This window comes from Trichechus manatus, unplaced genomic scaffold, assembly GCF_000243295.1.
Source record: "Trichechus manatus latirostris isolate Lorelei unplaced genomic scaffold, TriManLat1.0 scaffold00098, whole genome shotgun sequence".
NCBI classification, from domain to species: domain Eukaryota; kingdom Metazoa; phylum Chordata; class Mammalia; order Sirenia; family Trichechidae; genus Trichechus; species Trichechus manatus.
In genome coordinates, this window is record NW_004444034.1 from 3850794 (window position 1) to 3870645 (window position 19852).

At 34.5% G+C, this 19852-nt stretch overlaps 1 protein-coding gene across 1 annotated transcript in view; it reads left to right on the forward strand.

Annotated features, from left to right (window-relative positions):
* The window catches only part of TRDN (triadin), a 125771-nt gene that overhangs the window by 91874 nt on the left and 14045 nt on the right, over window positions 1-19852 (forward strand). The window contains exons 7-8 of the mRNA XM_004382753.1: window positions 81-269; window positions 7569-7628. Of these exons, the coding sequence (XP_004382810.1) occupies window positions 81-269; window positions 7569-7628 (249 nt within the window). The remainder of the gene's footprint in view (window positions 1-80; window positions 270-7568; window positions 7629-19852) is intronic.

The window sequence follows — 19852 nt, forward strand, 5'->3', positions numbered from 1 at the left end:
CCCTTAATGACCAAAGAAAGATTAAATGCTACGTTGTTAAATAAACAAAAATAATTCAACTTTTCTTTACCTCTGTACAGAAGAGAAGAAAGCTAAAACTAAGGAAAAGACTGAAGAGAAGACTAAAAAGGAAGTGAAAGCTGGAAAACAGGAGAAAGTGAAGCAAACAGCTGCAAAAGTAAAAGACGTACAGAAAACACCACCTAAACCCAAAGTCAAAGACAAGGACGATGAAGAGACTACAGCTGTGTCAAAGCGTGAACAGAAAGGTAAACACTGAGAGGAGGAGGCTGCTGGAGGTTCTAAGAGGATACTGGGCAAGACACAGTCGCAGTGAAATAAAAAGTTGACAAAGACCAAAACCTGACTTCAAACGGGGGTAACAAACTCATATAAGTAAATATATACTCAGATGGAAATATAATAAATTGGGTATTAAATTTTATTGATAGAAATACTAATACGTGTTCACATATCTGAAAATGCACTTTGAAGTATTTTTAAAAGAGGTCTTGAGTTAGCGTCTGAGATTATTTAAGGGTTGGGGTAATCATAGAATTCTTGAGCTATGAGATTTCTATGAAGAGGTATGACAAAAATTGTGCTTATTATACTCTTTGAAAGAACAGCAGTCCAGAAAAAAATGACTTTTTGCAAAGAGCTTTTTAAGTAGTATGTGTTCACATCACATAGAATAAATATCATAGCAACTGTCCATACATTCCTATTGCCTCTCCAAGAGCACATCGTTTAGAAAATACCTAGAATGTTTAAACTCGTTTAATAGGCAAGACATTACAGGGAAAAGAACTCTTAAGGTTCTTTGCCAACTTCCCTTGCCAAATACTTTATGACATTAGAAATCTTCGTATCTGATATGTTGTGCCACTCTTCAATAAGACTGCTGTCAAACGTATGTCCCAGTTTCACAGAAATATAGCACTGAAATGGATGTGCAATATAAACTTGAAATTCTTTATGGAAAAGTGCTACATAAATATACAGGGGTGGAGTTTTAAGAGAGCAGGTAAGGGCCTTATTGTAGCACATCTCGGCCCTTGTTGATTATTTCCTTCTCCAAGTCCAGTCCTGGTTCTGGGTTACTACACAACCCTGAGAATTTCATTCAGAAAGAGGGAATCTAAACTGCAGGGACTATTTCTATGATAATGTTTCTTAGGGTGTTGAGAAATAAAATATTCTATACTTCTTCTGTTTTATGGAGGAAGTAGGATAAGAAGGGTTGTCATAGTCAGGCATTGCCCCTTTGTTTTCTGATGGTCTTGGTATGGTTATAAACCAAACCAAACCCATTGCCGTCAAGTCGATTCCTACTCATAGGGACCCTATAAGACAGAGTAGAACTGCCCCATAGGGTTTCCAAGGAGCAGCTAGCTGGTGGATTCAAACTGTCAACCTTTTAGTTAGTAGCCTGAGCTCTTAATTTTGAGGGCTATAATCAAGGAATTGGTTTCTATCATTGAGTAAGCTATTTATACAATGAACCTAAAACAAACTTTCCCCTTTACAATGTACAAAGAATAAAATTTGTAATCCACTATTATATTTTATCTTTCAAACACTTTTTTTCTCCTAAGTTTACAAGTTATGATTATAAAACTTTGATCTATACTAGAAAAACTATATAAATATATTTTTAAAAGAAAAGAAGGAAAGAAAGAAGAATGGAAGATTTTAAAAACATTTTTTAGTCATCCACAAACTTTTTAATTTAGGTAAATTTCGTTTCTCTCATTTTTTTGTTTGTTTTGGATATGAGTGGAATTAAAATTTTGGAGTCTTTAAAGCCTTTCTTCAATGTCCAGGATGATTATATTGTCTTGAAAAAATAGAAATCTTAATTATTGCGTCTCTTATAACTATGCCACCTATGAAATGTTTTGAGTAGGAAAAATGATATAATAAATAAAGATAAAAATTTTAATGGAATAGTTTACTGTGGTTGTTGTTGTTATGTACTGTCGAGTTGGTTCCAACTCATAGCGACCCTATCGGACAGAATAGCACTGTCCCATAGGGTTTCCAAAGAGCGACTGGTGGATTTGAACTGCCAACCTTTTTGGTTAGCAGCCATAGCTCGCCATAGCTCTTAACCACTGCACCATCAGGGCTCCTTACTGTGGTAGAAAGCAATAGAAAAATTGTCTGTTCACCGATGTATTTATTTAAAACAATTACAAAAACCTTAAAATAATTTACATTTTAGATTGCCCTTTAAAAAAGAAAACTAATCATGTGAAACCAGTTGAAATATACCAAGTATATTTTTACTTTTGGTCCATAAATGCAGTATGTAAAAAAATTTATGCCATTTATATATGGGAATATCAAAGTACCTATCTAGAAACTAGGAACATGAATATATTTTTGGATGTACATTTTTAGTATCTTGGTTTTTTTGGTCATATTTTATTAATGAAGACAAATTTCCAGAACACTTTCAAATAATACTCATTTTCCAGGTCACATATATTGTATCTGATTCCCATTAGTAGTCAGAAAATTTCTAAAGATAGCAATATATTAGCATTTTCCTTTCTAATCTACCGTTTTAATTTCCACATGAAGAGCCATTTATCTAACAAAAGGACATTCAGTATAACTTAGTGTAAGAAACAAAAGCACAACTGTGATTTCATCAGCTAAACAAATGCAATTAATTGCTAAAGCAAGGTTGCCTATTGAGAATACCTGTTGTTGTTAGGTGCTGTCCAGTCAATTCCGACTCATAGTGACCCTGTATGACAGAGTAGAATTGCCCCATAGGGTTTTCTTGGCTTAAGGGAAGCAAATTGCCATGTCCCTCGGAGCTGCTGGGTGGGTTAAAACTGCCAACCTTTTAGTTAGCAGGTAAGCACTCAACTGTCATACCACCAGGTCTGCTTTATCGAGAATGTTGCTGTTATTGATACTGTTGTGTGCCTTTGAGCTGATTCCTACTTACAATGATCCTGTAGGACAGAGTAGAAATGCTCTATAGGGTTTACTAGGATGTAATGTTTATGGGGAGCAAATGGTCGGGTCTTTTTCCTGCAGAGCCTCTGATGGGTTTGAACCACTGACCTTTCTGTTAGCAGCAAATTGCATAACCATTGTGCCACCAGGGTTCCTTTATTGAGAATAGCTACCATCAATTAAATAAATGTTTCATTAGGTAAATAATCAGAACTTAAGCTCTGATAACTGGTCAAACAAATAAATATGTAAATTTCCTAAAATAATTAAGCAAATATTTAACAGCATTCTTTTATAAATAACTAAATCACATTGTGGTTTTGACGGAACAAGATAAAGCCATACTATTTTTTAAATAATTATTTTTAAGTAACAGACCCACAGTTCTTTTGCAGATAACTACACAGATTTTTACATGGTGTACACACTCTTACTGGCAATTATTTAACTATGTAGTACCCATGTAAATATATACATATGTGGCTACTCTTAATACTATATACATCAACAATATATTTCTACTGAAAGTATCAAGAATAAAATGCTTACATAAAATGTATGTACATACTTACCATAAACTTATACACACACTTACGTATCATATAATCTAGTTTTTGTGGACCAGTGTAAATCGGTTTTATGTCAGAAGTAGGGTAAGAAGGATCGCCATGATCAGGCATTCCTCCTTTGTTTTCTGAATGGTCCGTGGCAAACCTGTGAGGAAGTAAAAACAAACCTCCTCACTGCTGCACGCTGTTGTCATTTTCTTTATTTCTCTCTCTTGCTTTTTAAAATTATTATTATTAACAACTATTTTAATAGCTGTGGCAGGTGGAGAAAGTATAGCTAATTCGAATCTGTCATAGAGCATCGGACCATGTGTGCCCCATCCTCATTAGAAAGTTTTTCTTTTCTTTTTTGTTTTTTCCCCTTTCTGTTGCCATTCTGCACCCAGAATGTGTGTGTTTTTTTCTTTTTTTTTCCGTTGCCACTCCACAGGGAACACTGGCAAGCTGGCAGCTGAATGACATCCATCACTGCTCCCTGAGGACCAAGAAGGGAAGAAAGGGTTGTGTTTGTTATTCCAAGAAGAATGTTCATTTGGGGAAAAAATAATACTAAGAAGTGATGACCAAATATGAAATTACTTTATGTAAATTATTATCTCATAACCGTGAAAGTTAGACTCATTTACATTTGCTTTAAGAAAAGTTTCCTATTATAATTGTTGAGTTCTTTTTTTTTTTTTTTTTTAAGACACATTTCTATAAAATGAAATCCTCCAAAATCAAGAAAGCTTGGTTTTGGCTTCATCTTTAGATAAGTGATGAAGACATACTTGAAACTGCCAATATACACCTCCCTAGAATTTGTGTACATTGCTAACTAAGGTCAACACTGAGGACAGGTAGAAATGGACATCTTAACATATTTGAATTTTTTAATTTGAAGTATATTAAAAATATTCTTCTTACGTTACTTTTGATATGTTGGTGCCATTAGAATGAAAGATCACATCATCATTTAAATACAGCAGAAACCTCCTGAGTGTTGTAACGCAAATAATTTCCTACATTAAAAAATAATTATCCTTTGAATTCATAAGGGATTTCCTTTTTCAAATTGGGAGCTTATTGAACTACTGGTGTTTTAATTGAATAAATGATTTTTGGATCCAGAAAATATTGGTATAATAAATTTAAGCATGGTTACTTTGACTTTGGTAGAAATTCAACATAAAGGCTAAATACTTTTATTCTTAATATAGTAATTACAGTGTCCACATTCAGCCAAAGAAGAAACTCTGAAACATGAAGATTTTAGTTAATTCAATATACATTTCAGCATGTTATATATATAAACATCCCATCACGTCTTAGCACAGAGAATAATATTTTTGAGGAGAGTTGCCCAAACACTTCATATTACAATAGTCTCTGCCTTCTAAACTACTGACCTACATTAAAAAAAAAAAAAAAAAAAAAGCCCTCCATTGCTGTTGCTGGAGACTATAGTGCCACTAGGAGAAATCACTGCGAAAAAAAAAAAAAAATCAGGAGATTTTAGACCAGTCATTCTGCAAATGTGATCTAATGAGACTCACCTAGGAGTTTGTTAAAAATGCATATTCTTATGGCCCAGATCTGTGGAATCATAATTTTTTGGGTGATGGATCCCAGAAATCGGCATTTTGACAAATTCTCCACCTTTTTGTTCTTTAAATTGCCCTGTGGAAACTGCTAAATTTTAGGAAGGACAAAGCTAAGAAGATTACAATCACTTATGGTACTGAAGCAAAAAGGAAAGACTGCCAGTTTCAGAAGTCCACACTTGCCCAACTTCAAGTTCTCTATTTAAGGGAAATATACTTTTTTTTTTCACTTTTCTTTGTCCTAGAGGCACATTGTTCATTGATCAGGAAAATGATCTTGTGTCCAGGAAAGAGAAAATACTCTCTACCTTTCATCTTATTTCTCTCCTATACCACAGGGCCTGGATCAGAAACCCTGGCTATTACTGCCAGAGCATCATGGGGCAAGTAGGTTCATGTACTAATCTGAGAACTAGTCCCCACCCTACGCCCCACTTCACCTGTGAGAAAATGTATTCCCATCTGAATAACCAAAATATATCAAAAATTTTGAAACTTTATGAGTTTTGGTCTACCCATATTATTATTAATGAAAAGGATTTTTTTAATCTACTGCAAGAACTGCATTTATTTTTTCAAAGATCTTGCATAGCTTATAGTAAAATGGATTACTATAAAATTGTTGTTCATACTCTAAAAAGAAATGAGGTTTACAAAAATCCTTGAATGTGTATTTATATAGTAGCGTAAGTTTTATTATTTGATATGCTTGATATAGAAGATTGGGAGCAAATACACGTATGCTGTATAAATTCAGTAAACTCTCTTGATCCTAAAATTGTCTTGAGATTTGTTGAGTTAATAGGATGCCTATTTTAGGAATATTATCAAGTATGAATTACCTTGAAAAATTTGTTTCATAATATGCAAGCTTTAAAGAAAGGAGCCCTGGTGGTGCAATGCTTAAGTGCTAGGCTGCTAACCAAAAGATCAGTGGTTCAAACCCAGCTAGCCACTCCATGGAAAAAGATGTGGCAGTCTGCTTCTGTACAGATTGTATCCTAGTAAACTCTTTGGGGGCAGTTCTAGTCTGTTATATAGGGATTGCTATGAGTTGGAATTGACTTGATGGCACACAACAACAATGTGCTTTTAAAAGGATATATGGTTAAGTACTGAATATTTTGATCAAAGATTTTATAGAAGAATCCTGATCAAAAGGGAGAAAATGCAGAAAAGATCTTCCAGTTATCATGGAATCCATACTTTCTGGAGCCATGAAGACTAGATGAATTCATGTAACTAGTGCCCTGAGATGATCTTAAATCAAAAGTATACCCTAAAATTTTCTTAAAACAATAATTTAGCTTAACTATTAAAGAATATTTACATTGAACATCATACTATTTTAAGATCTAGCTATATGGGATCAAACTGACAACAGTAACTCTAAAGATTAGATAGGAAACTTAGGGGACAGTGAGTTTATTTTAATGGGGGGAGGAATAATTCAGAAAAGAAGGGTGAGAATGGTTGCAGGACTCAAAGAATGTAATTAATGTCACTGAACTGTACATGTAGAAATTGTTGAATTGGTTTATGTTCTGCTATGTATATTCTCAAAAACAACAACAAAAATAAAATAAGTAATATATATACATAAAGATACAGTAAAACTTGTAGAATGATGTATCAACTGAGATTTGGGTTGAAATGACTTCAGCAGAATTTAAAGTTTTGTGAGAATTTAAAGTTCAGTGAAATGTCTTTAATTTAGAGGAGAAAGATGAAACAAACTCCTAACATGATTTTTGACTAATCTCTCCCAAATGCTCATATCCTAACCTGTTTTTGACTTTTTTTCCATAGATCATAGACTAATCGAGATCATAAAATGATCTCCTTATAGAGATGAATCAATCAGATTAGCTATATTATCAGTTGGTGCTGTGAGTCTGTCCTCTCTGATTTATTATTCTAATTTCCATGCAAAAGTCTCCTGACAAGCTGCAAAGCGGTTAGCCCTCCTGCTGGCCTTTTCTAGAAAATACTTTCCAGTTCCGTTTAGACAGCAGAAAGGCTAAGAGTGAATATCTGGTAAGACATTCCATGTTGGAAATAATTCCCTCTTGTAGAACTTCTGTTTCATTATTGGAAGTATAAGAAAGAACGAAGAAAATAATTGCTTTAATATGATAACTTTTACAACAAACTTGAAAACATTTTTGATTCTTAAATACAACCATGCAATATTGCCCCAGACTAGTCTGTTTCATTTTCTTCAGATTCTTCTTTTTGTATGGAATAATGTAGGCTTATTTTATTTTATTTTTTTCCTGTGTGTTCATGAGTGCAAATCATTCCTTCACAGAAAAGATTGTAGAAACCAAAATCGAATTGTGCTGTTTTGCTTATTTGTTTCATTAAACCATTTCTCCTGAGATAAGTGAAAGGTGTTGATGACATTTTCTCATTGCTCTTTTTCTTTCTACTCTGTCAGATCAGTATGCATTCTGTCGATATATGATTGACATGTTTGTCCATGGGGATTTGAAACCAGGTATTCAAAAACAATTTGTGTGCTTGTCTGTTTTAAAAGTCTTTGTTTCTAAGATTGTTAGCTCTTTATGTACTAAACTACATTTTCATTTTAGAAATGTAGTATAATGCATGTGTAGATTTAGAATAAATCAATACAAGGCAAAACTAATAATGGTATTAGGGTTTTAAATTTTACTTTCCATTACTGCATGGCCTAGTGCAAATTAAGTCAGTTGAAGCTACGAAAGCACTAATATCTTTCTATATGAAAAGTACTAATATCTTTAAAATCTCTTGGAATGAAGCAGTGAATCATCTTATTTTATAGCTGGTGAACCAGAAGAAAAGATCTAGGACAATAAAAGTATCTTTCTTTTTTTAAGTAGGGAACAAAATTTATATTAAAATTCATCTAATTTCAAATATTTAATTTCTCTGTTTTCTTTTCTTTTCTAAAATCATTTTGGCTTTCTCCCTTACGTATGTGCTTGGTGTAGTCTCTCCAGAGAATTACTACTGATGGAGATAGTCAACCAGGGAGTTAACAGTCAACACAGTGGGGAAGGAATTTATCTATCATCTCTCATGTTTTTAACTGTTGCCTAAAGGGTAACAAGAGAGTCTTTACTAATATCTTAACTAAGAATGAATAACTTGATTGCCTGGTCTATTCTATGCCTTTCATAGATTTAAAAACACACAGTAGTATGTTCATATTTGAGGAAACATTTCTGAAATGGAACTGTTAAGAAAGGAGCTAATTTATATTGCAATAATTGAAGCTAAATGTTTAAAGCAGATTATATTTTGTCTTCTTAGTTATTTGTATGGAACTTTTTCTAAAATGTATAATTCATGCATATATTGCAGAGAAGGCATATCACATCTAAGACAAATATATAATACTTATAGGCCTTAGATAATTAGAAAATCATGAAAACTTTGGTCTCTGGAAAATTAATGCCAGTAACGCATTCCCATTTTGTTCTTCTTTTCATTTTTTACTTTTAAAATGAGTTAGCAACTGAAATTAGAAGAGAAAACTTTGAAAAATATAATGACTTACTAGGTGAAAATGATTAACATCAAAACGTGTAGAGAAACTAGGTGGAAACATTCAGGAAGGTATTGTGTTATTGTGAAAAGAGAGTTCTTTGACTTTACTCTTTTCCAGATTTGGACCTTGAGTAAATCATCTTTTGTTCTCCTATATTTAAAATGGAGAATCACAGTAACAACCTTGCAAAGTCATTGTCAAAGCATTTAGTAGATGCACAACAAATGTTATTATTACTATTTAATTTGTTTCACTGCTGTCTATCTGTGTGAGCATTCCATGCGAAAAGAAATACTCAACTCTGACAAGTCCCAGTCTGTACACACCATTAACTCAATTTTAGAAAAAAGATCTGCTGCCAAGTTTGTCCAGTTTGGGTGGTTTAATAAAACCATACTCTACACATACTTTGACTTGTATAGGCTCGAGTAACTGTTTGCTTATACATGTGATGAATCTCTATTATTGATGAGTATGAATTAATAAATGACTAATACACATTATTTTTTTTATATTCCACTAGTTTTTAAATTTCATAATCTGAGGAAAATAATGTGTTTTCTGTGCAACTGAAATTATTGATAGTAGCTTCTAATTGATCATAAAATATGATTTCTAAGAAAATTACAGGACAAAGGGAGCCATGCATTGTCAGAGTCAGTGAGGGACACTAACAGTTTAACAGTGATAATGCTCACCATTTATTTCAGAAAATTTGACAACAGATTAAGGTCAGAAACCAGTTGTCGTCGAGTTGATTCCAACTCATAGCAACCCTATGGGGCAGAGTAGAACTGCCCCATACGATTTAGAAGGAATGGCTGGTGGATTCGAACTGTCGACCTTTTGGTTAATAGCTGAGCTCTTAAGCACTGCATCACCAGGTCAGAAGTAGCAACAAAAAATCATCTCTGCCTGAGAGAAGAAAGATTTGCTAGTGGCCTTGCAGGAAGTGATCCTCTAAAGGCATACGTGAACATACTCATTCTAAACAGTTGTGAATATAATATTCTAATTCCTAAAAAGAATTTCCAAATTCTACAGGATTAAATTTATTAACACTGTTTATTGACTTTCTAATAGTCTTCTTAATATATTTCATCTATCTACATTTAAAAGATTTATTGCTAGAATATACAAGAAATTAAAAAAAAATTAGGTCACTATTTCTTTTCTAGGGGGTGGAAGGGACGAAGGAGGAGAAAGGGAGCTCGTATGGTATACCTGTTGTTTTATATAACAAACTAAATAGAGTTTCATAAATGTAAAAAGAGGAACTCAGTAAAATTTGTGGTGAGGCAATACACAAGATGGAGTGAGAAAGCACTAAATATGGCTTGCATTTTTAAAAACAGTGAGAAACAGATTAAGTCTCAGCATCTTAATTTAGAGAAAATGCAAGTGATAAGACTGTGACTCTGACTGATAATTAGAGAATAAAGTAATTCCTGCAAAGTTTATTGCTCCGCATGTATCCACTATTTATAAAACATTTGTGCTTCCATCTGCTTCTGTTTGGGATTAGTGGAACACCTGTTATTGTTTAGCTAGAGTTCATTATTAATTATTGGTAATGAGTTTTTAAAACTATAATTTGATTTTTCCCTCTGGAATTCAGTATTTCCTGTGTAGACTACTGTCACATCCTCAAAATATCCCAAATTGCACTTCAAATTTTAAAAAATCTTACTGATAAAATGTGCTAACACCATGACATAAGTCCCAAGTTTTGCTTTTTTAGCCCATCATATAAAATACTTCTAAGAACTCTTTTGAGTATGTTTAGCTAAGATTTTGTTTATATACCTGAATTGGATTGAATTACTCTTTCTGATTCTCTGTAGTGAACATGCACTACCCTGTGATCAGTGACAGTCTCCACCTCAATTACAGGGACCATTTTAAAAGCCAATGTAAAATGTAAAGATCAGATCACTTTGTTGTATCTAATTAAAATTACTCTGTATTGATTCAGACTATTTTATATGGAAAATTTAAGAAAATTTTATTTAAAACTATAGAGTGAGTGTATGTAACAAGGTTGGCCCTTTAGGCTAACTAGAGTAGGCTTATATGTACATTGTATAATTTTAAGGGTATGGTGGACACTGAAGATTTTCCCTTTTGAAAAACACCTCCCTGTTGTCCTTCAATGACCTAATAACCCCACCATTAAATCCGCTTGTGGTGTAGATAGTCAACATTATAGAATGTGTTTTGAGTAGTCCCTAGCTACCTGCCTTAGGAGAGAGAGAAGCAGCGGGGGAGGGTAAAGAGAAAGAGCAAACGACACACATACACAGAGAGAGAGAGATGGAGAGACTATCTATGGTGGCTGTCCTGAAGTCTTGAAGATGATGACTCAGTCTTTTTCCCTAGGGTGAAAAAAATCTAGTTGCCATTGTATTATGAGAGAACTATTAAAACTAGTAAAAGCAGACATTAATTGCAACATTGAGACTTGATTTAAGGTCTTTGTTTATTTCATTTTTATTTTTTTAGAAAATAATAGTATAGATGGTCAGGGTAAATTTCTTTAGCTTTATTTAACTTTATCAACCTTCCAGGTACTCCAATTTCTTTTTTCATCTTTTAGGGCTAAGAATATTTTTCTTAAGAGACAGCCATTCAGATAGTTTCATTCATTTAGGTAGACTCTTTATAGGAAATATCATGATACTGCTTGGAATTTTCATATTCTCTCTTCATCAACTTCCACCTGGGACTAATAAATTGCAGGGATTGCTGGGCGGAGTCAATGGAGTCAAAGAACAGACACATTTCTATAAGAAAGAAATCGCATGGCTCACAGACCTCTTTATATGCATTATAGATAAAGGAAACCAATTTAAATGTCAGTAGAAGGATCAGGACTAGTGTGCTTTTGCTTAGCAATTTCAACACTTTTTTTCCCCAGCTTTTCATCTTTGTAGCTATTATGATTAAAGTTCAATCCGAGTTAGAGTTTATCCCTTAGAAGTTATCCCAGCATTGAAAATCCAGCTTTCTGACTTTTCCTTGAGTCAAGAATTTATGTCAAGGTAATTTATTCCATTTTCTGTGTCATTTATTCTCTTAAAATTGAGGGTACTCACCTATTAAAATCTTCTCTGACTATAATACAGTATTCTTTGAGGCCTGTATTCCAATTGTATGGGTTTCAATCCATAGCTAGAAAGAGCCTCAAGGAATAAGTTAGTGCTCTCATTTTATTAAGCTCCGTTTCTTGAACTTTCGTGGTGCTTAACTACATTTTTGGTTTGATCTTGTTGAGAAGATGTCAAATGTAATTGCATTATACTCACTGCTGTTTAATGGTTTAATCTAATATGTTTCAGAGTTCACTTGGCTGTACTGGAGAAGACTAGGTAAAATTCAATCTTGCTTTACTCTTTTCTGGAAAATATTTCTCCAAGATGGACATAGTTCCATAAAAGCATACTCACTGTCATTCCAAATATCCAATTTATGTTCACAAATCAAAACCTTTAGGAGTTTTAATGTTTACTAAATAAGTATTTGTGATATGCCATTAGGGGGCTGATAATCCAGAAAAGAGATGATGTGGTACAAATAATTATATAACTAAGAATAACTTGATAATTACTGCAATAGAGTGTCAAAAATGCACATGCTAATCTCAGCATAGCAGGAAAAAATAGTCATCTCCACTTATATCTGGACACTTAACATGTTCTTTTTCAAAGTCATTTACAAATAATTTACAAGTAAGAGTAAGGAGATAATGTAAATTATAATAAGAATTTAAATATAACAAAGCAAAATTTTTATTTCATATATTCTCTAGTTTTGAAGGTGTATATTCTCCAAATGGGAAAAACTTCCAGAAATGAACTCATCAACTGTCATCCCCATACCCATACAGGAAACTGCAAGTAGTTCACTTTGATTGACACACAGAAAGCCTAGAAAGAGGAACAAGAGTGGAGATATTATACAAGAGGGCTTGGAGAGAATGAAGTTGGAAAGACCAGTTAGGAAAAGTTCAAGGAAAGTAAATAAAGCCTGATCTAGGAAGGAGGGATAGAGTGAATTAAGATGGTTTTAGAGCTCTCTCAGAGGTAAAAATCATGAGATGCAGAGAGCAAAGAAGGAACTAAATGATAATTCAGAAATTATTGACCTGAAAAACCAAACGAATGTCCTGAATAGAGAATAAAGGAAAGAGTAGCCTATTTTGTAGCTTTTTGTTTTATTTTGTTTACATGTTTATTGTCTTTCTTCTTCCAGTAGACTATAAGCTCCTTGAAGTCTGTATACTCAGCACCCAGAACAGGGCCTAGCACATTCCTAACGATAGATAAATATTCTAAAATAATGAGTTGGTTAACTAATTAATTCATTTATTTATCTAACAAATATTTACTGAGTGTCTATTATATACCAGATACTTAAGAGCTTAGAGTACATGGAGCTTACTTCATAAAAGGGAGTAGATAAAAAATCAACAATAAACATGATTTTTTAAATGTTTCTTATGTAGTATCTTAGATGATGATAATTGTTTTGGAAAGTGTACAAAGCAGAGCAAAGTAATGGGAGTCAGGAGTGCTTTGGAGGTGAGCTGCATTTTAAATAGTTTGGTCAGATTGAGACCCAATGAAAAGTTAATATTTGGGTAAAGACATGATGTTTAGGCAAGCAGCTATCAAAGGGAAGAGGTTTTCAGGACAAAGGAACAGCCAGAAAAAAGACCCTATTGCATGACTGAGGAACAGCAAAGGCCTGTGTGTACAGATTGAAATAAGAGAGAGAGAGAGAGAGAGTAACACTGCTGAAGGCAGAAATTTAATGAAGGACCAGATCATCTGGCCTTGAAAAGATTTCAGCTTTCAATGTAATTGAAATGGAGAACCAAAGAGGGTTTTTGAAAAGAGGAGTAACATGCTCTGTTTTATGTTTTAAAGGGAATATTCCAGCTGCTTGTGTTCAGAATAGACTTTTGGGTGGTAAGCCTAGAAGGAGGGCATCCAGTAAGAGGTTATTGTAGTAAGCCAAGTAAGACACGATGGCAGCTTGGACAATGGTAGAAGCAGTTGAACTGGTGAAATGATGTCAGATTCTGGGTTTAAGAGATAATATATGAATAAATAGATGAAAGAATGAATAATTATAAAGCACACATCTTATGCATATAACCAAAATTCAGCAGTTTTTTAAGTGTTGAGGGATAATGGGAACATATTAGCATACATATATATGTGTAAAAAAACACAAAGCAAAACCAATCCCATTGCTGTCAAGTTGATTCCGACTCATAGTGATCCTATAGGATGGAGTAGAACTACTCCATAGTGTTTCCAAGGAGAGGCCGGTGAATTTGAACTGCTGATCTTTTGGTTAGCAACCAGGGTCTTAACCACTGCACCACCAGAATTCCAGGATATATATAGCTAAGTATAAATTAGATTATCAATAAGTCTGAGTACAAATATTGACTATCTCCTGGCTTAGCACAGTAGAGGATATAAAAATACTAAAAAATATATGATTTTTAGCTTTAACAATTGGAATGGGTAATTATTTGAAAGAGAGATATAAACTAATAAGTGATAGAAAAAGTTTAAACTTGAGAGCTACATTATATAATATGGACTTTAAGTTTTAAAAGTTTCAGTGGAGAGACATCTTTGATTCCTGGTGATAAGGAAAGTAACATGAATCTAAACCTGAAAGATGGAAAATATCTGACTAAGTGTTAAGGAGTACACAGGGCTTACCTCCTTTGTATATGAATGAAAGCAAAAAGGAATGGAGATACAGCAGTGCATATGGAATGTATGTTTATCAGACAATAAGATCAGACTGGGAAGAAATAAATTAAGATTGGAAAACATTGGGAAATAAGAGATGATATGTGATGATGGATTACAGAACACTTGGTCATTCAAGTAGAGCTAATATGTGGCATGGAGGGGAGTCCCTGAAAGATTTTAAGTAGAACAATGGAGTCAAAGAAGCATTTTAGAGAGTGTGACCAGTTTGCACTCTGCTTATAGGATTGAAAATGGAAGAGAATTTGTGAAATATTACGAAAACTGATGAGTTTGCACCATGATTTTGAAGGAAGGAAATGACGAACTTTAATAGGCCGTAGTTCACGGGGATGGTGCTAGAAACTGCATATAAGTGACTTAAGAAATTAATGGTGAAACTCAAAATGCTATAATCTTGAAAATTTAAGTTCACACATGTGGTGGAGACTTAGTCAAGATCTAGACTTACTGAGGACTAACCATACATGACCAACTTCTAGGAGATTGGTGCAGTTAGGAAAGTGCTAGAACAGGACCTGTTCATAACCTAATGTGGAGCAATAGCTTCCTTCCTTCTTTGGCTGGTTTTTCTTGCTGTTGTTCTGTGTTGTTTTATTTTTTTTCTTCTGAGATAGCCAGCCAATGAACTGAAATTACAGACAGTGCAGAGAAGTGTGGTTAGAGCCAGACTGCATAGGTTCAAATCTCAGCCCTACCATTTGCTCAAAATATGACTTCAGGCAAGTTAATCAATCTCTTTAGGCCTCCATTTCCTCCTCTGTAAAATGAGGTTGATAATGGAATTATTGCAAGGAATAAATGATCAGATGGCCAAAGAGCACTGAAGAGTGCATGAGTTTCTTGTGTGTTGGCTCTTCTTTACTAATTGAACACATACCTAATGGCTGATTCAAATAGAATTTTGGTTGGGAGAGAAAAAGATTTTTTTCGGAAGGACATCAATAAATAACATGCGAGACCAATTTCGCCCCCATTCTAGCCGTGTGTCTTCTCTAAGCCTTGGTTCTACTATCTATATAACGTGGATAATAAAATTACCTAGTTTATAGTGTTCTGTTGAGGACTGTCTTAGTTAGCTAGTGTGGCAAGAACAGAAATACCACAAATGGATGTCTCTAACAAAGAGAAATTTAGTCTCTCACAGTCTATCTAGTAGGCTAGAAGTCTGAATTTAGGGTGCCAGCTTCAGAGGAAGGCTTTCTGTCTCTGTCAACTCTGGAGGAAGGTCCTTTTCATCAGTTTTCCGCTGGCCTAGGAGCTTCTCAGTGCAGGGACCCTGGGCCCAAAGGACAAGCTTTGCTCCTGGCACTACTTTCTTGGTTAAATGAGATCCCCCTATCTCTCTGCTCACTTCTCTTTTATATCTCAAAAGAGATTGACTCAAGATACAACCTAATCTTGTAGATTGAGTCCTGCCTCATTAACATCATAGAGGTAGGATTTACAATACATAGGAAAAATCACACCAGATGACAAAGTGGTGGACAATCACACAATACTGGGAATCGTGGCCTAGCCAATTTGACATGCATTTTGGGGGGGACACAATTCAATCCATATCAAGAACCATGTAAAAAGTCCAACAGTACATGCATATAATGAGTTTGGTTTAAGTGTCTTCTGAGTACTAGATTTTATGTTAGACTTTGCAGATATAGCAGTGAACAAGACATAAAGACATGCATGATGCCTACCTCATGAAGCCCAGGTCAAATGTATACAGAGCTTATAGCTAGCTGTAAGGCACATAATATGTATTCATAAAATCTTAGTTATTATGATTATTATTAAAGTAGAAGAAATGAAATGGTTAGTGCCTATAGTTACACTTCTGCCTCCATTTTTAATAAACCTATGCAACTGGTTGTATCGACTCTAGAGATTTTTGTTTTTTAAATCCCATTTACAAACTTAAGATGTAATTCTCTGCAGCAGATAGTGTTTACAACATGAACTTTTTTTGTAGTTGAGGGGGATAGGGAGGATACAATAAAACTATATCTTATTATAATTGAATCAGAATACTGCTAAATGGCAACTTCGGTAAAATAATGAATTTACTGAATAGTACTGCATAAACAGATTTGCAATTTCACACTTAGGAAACAGTCTAGGTCTCCAAATTGGGAGAAAATTCTCAATAAGCCTATCATAAATTAGGGTGTACAATAGTGGTGAGAAAAAAAGATAAAAGTTATGCCAAGAGTACCCATGATGTTATATTATGAGAAGTTTCGATGTACAACGTTTATCTAAAGAATGAAATACAGGCAGTCTCCTGGTTACCAAGGTCCGACTTACGGACAACTCATTAAAAAAAAACAAACCCACTGCCTTCAAGTCAATTCTGACTCCTAGTGACACTATAGGACATAGTAGAACCGCCCTGTAGGGTTTCCAAGGAGCACCTGGTGGATTTGAACCACCGACCTTTGGGTTAGCAGCGGTAGCTCCTAACCACTATGCCACCAGGGTTTCCTACTTACTCCTTAATGTTATGTAAATTTGTCTTCACTTTGAAATGATTGCCCCAACCTTTCCTCCCAATAAATTCTTCATCACAATCACCTTCACTTGCTGCACATGCAGCTTTTAAATCATTAAAAAGGCTTCAAGTCTTTTCTTCCACTAACCCATTGCTATCGGGTCGATTCTGACTCATAGCGACCCTGTAGGACCAAGTAGAAATGCCCCCGTAGGGTTTCCAAGGAGCAGCTAGTGGATTCGAACTGCTGACCTTTTGGTTAGCAGCTGAGCTCATAACCACTGTGACACCAGGGTTCCTCTTGCACTGAAACCAAAAAACCCACTGCCATTGAGTCAATTCCAATTCACTGCGACCCTACAGGGTTTCCGAGGCTGTAAATGTGTATGGAAGTAGACTGCCACATCTTTCTCCCATGGAGCTGCTGGTGGTTTCAAACTGCCGACCTTTCAGTTAGCAGTCAATCACTTCAACCCTGTACCACCAGGGCTTCTTCGTGCATTAACGTAAGGCTAAATAAGAACCATATGCACCTGTTTCAACTTACCTACAAATTCTACTTAAAGACACAGTTAGGAACGGATCTCATTTGTAAACCCGGGGACTACCTGTATTTAGAGAGCATATTTTGCCCGTTTTGTTTATTGTAAAATAGGTCATCTTATGTATCTGTTGGATCTTATTTGTACACTCTTTTCATTCAAGAATGGAACATTCTGACCTATTCCTTGGGCTCACTAGAGTCCAGAACATGGACATTCTTCTTAATATACTGTAAACTAAGGGTCAAAACCTTGGATTTCCCTGTTATCTGATAACAAAAACCTCTAGTGATACAGCTTTCACGGAATGAACTGTAGAAAGATTTCAGAGAGAGCAAATAAGAGGGAAAATGGCTGGAGCCATGGAGTAGGAGGGGAGAGAATCAAGTAGAATGACTACTGCTAAAATCTGAATTAATTACATACAATCTGTATTAATTAATTACATAAGAAAAGATCCAAATGAGCATGGGCAAGTTACTTCTCTGAGTCTCTTTTTTCAACTATAAAATGGGATAATAGACATGACTTTATAGGGTTATTGTATGGATTAAATCACACACACACACACACACACACACACACACAAACACACAACAGTACTTAACTATTGTAAGCACTTTTTAAGTGTTTAGTGGTGAGAGTGGTAGTTTCCAGATACAGGAAAATTATAGTTTTCTACCCAGCACTTCTTATATAATTTTTATTTAGTTATCATATATCATTATCATTCCCTTCCTAGCAATTTTTTTCTTTACCACCTCATATACATTTTCAAGAAATATTAACCTTTAAATCCCCACTGCCTCATGCCTTGCCAGATACACAATATGTTTGTCGAATTGAATTAATGATATGTAGTATTTATCTCAATGGGGGAAAAAAAAGGACGATCATCCCAGGGCAGCCCTCTTTATTTATTCCTAGAAATAATCTTGTTACTTAAAAGGATGACAGGTTTCTAAGCATTGCATTTCATAAGCATTGCCCTGTGTAAAGATTTCTTAAAGGAGTTATTGGTAGTATCTCTACAGATAGAGGCTCAGAATTAAAAAAGACTGGTTTGATGCATGCATCAGGAAACTGCAGGCAGGATACAGAATTAGGAATAAGTGAGAGAAAAAGGGAGAGCGCTTACATTCAGTTATGGGCGCACATAGTCCCTGGACTTGGCATACCCTCCACAAGAGTTGCCTTCTGATTATTTGAAGTCTGTGGAAGCTGTTAAAGTTAAATGTATCAGATTTTCATATTTGTCTAAATAAATTCATTGACCATCCTAGTCACTATAAATAGCTGGAACATACAGAGAAATAGATCAAAGCTCTTCTGAGCAGATGGGATCCCCCAATGCCACTACCACTTTCTCTGTTATAAAGGGGTTTAGGCTTTTGGGAAAACTAGTAAATATGAAAGTGAGTTTCTCCCTTCGATATAATGTTCATATGACTTTCTCTGTGTCCAGAAAAGAGAACAAAATGGAGGCCTAAGATTTCATTTTTCCTCACATTCTCAGAATTTTGTCTCCTACCCCTTTGAAATAGGTTTCAGGCTCTATAGGAATATCTTTGCTATGAGGGAATTTTCATTAAAATGTCCTTTTGGTCTAGCCTTGTCACTATTAATGGCATGAAACTGCTGCCAGACAAGAATAAATTCCTTCTCAGGTAACCTACTGGGACTATTCAAAGCATGTTCTAAAATAGTCTGAAAAGGAACAAATAATACAGAGTAATTTGAATTGTTGCATGAGAAGCAAGAAAATTAAGGCTTAATCAGAGAATTATCCAACTAATTAGGTGTTATTTATTAAAGTGCCATGTCTTGTAATAATCTTATCTGTCAGTTTATATGCAAGAGTGAGGATTAAAAAAAGACTTCTAGTAATTTATGTGAATATATTCCCCCAGCGCTGCTCAAAGTTTCATTTGGGTGGCCCTGTGGATATAGAGATTCTAGTACTCTTTCTAACCATTCAGATAAAGGCATAGCTCTTATCTCTGTCCTCAACAAGCCTTATTTTAAAGATGGAAATAATAAATATGCCCCATACTGGTTTTAATATAACTGATTGACTACTTCCAGAGAGGCGTATTTGATAAACAAATATTATTCCTCCTCCATAGCTTTTTCCTGTACAGGATTTCTGTGTGTTTGTGCAAGATGAAGAGAATAATGAATTCTGCAATATTAACATTACTGACTGCAGCTGTTCAGCTAGTTGTTCTGTTCTATGACTGCTATTCTAGCTCAGTATATTTTACGTTTTTGTTTTCTTAAATATTCTATATTAAGATTAATAATACCATTCATTATTCCTGAATAGTAGTAATAATTATTCCACATTTGAAGACAATATAT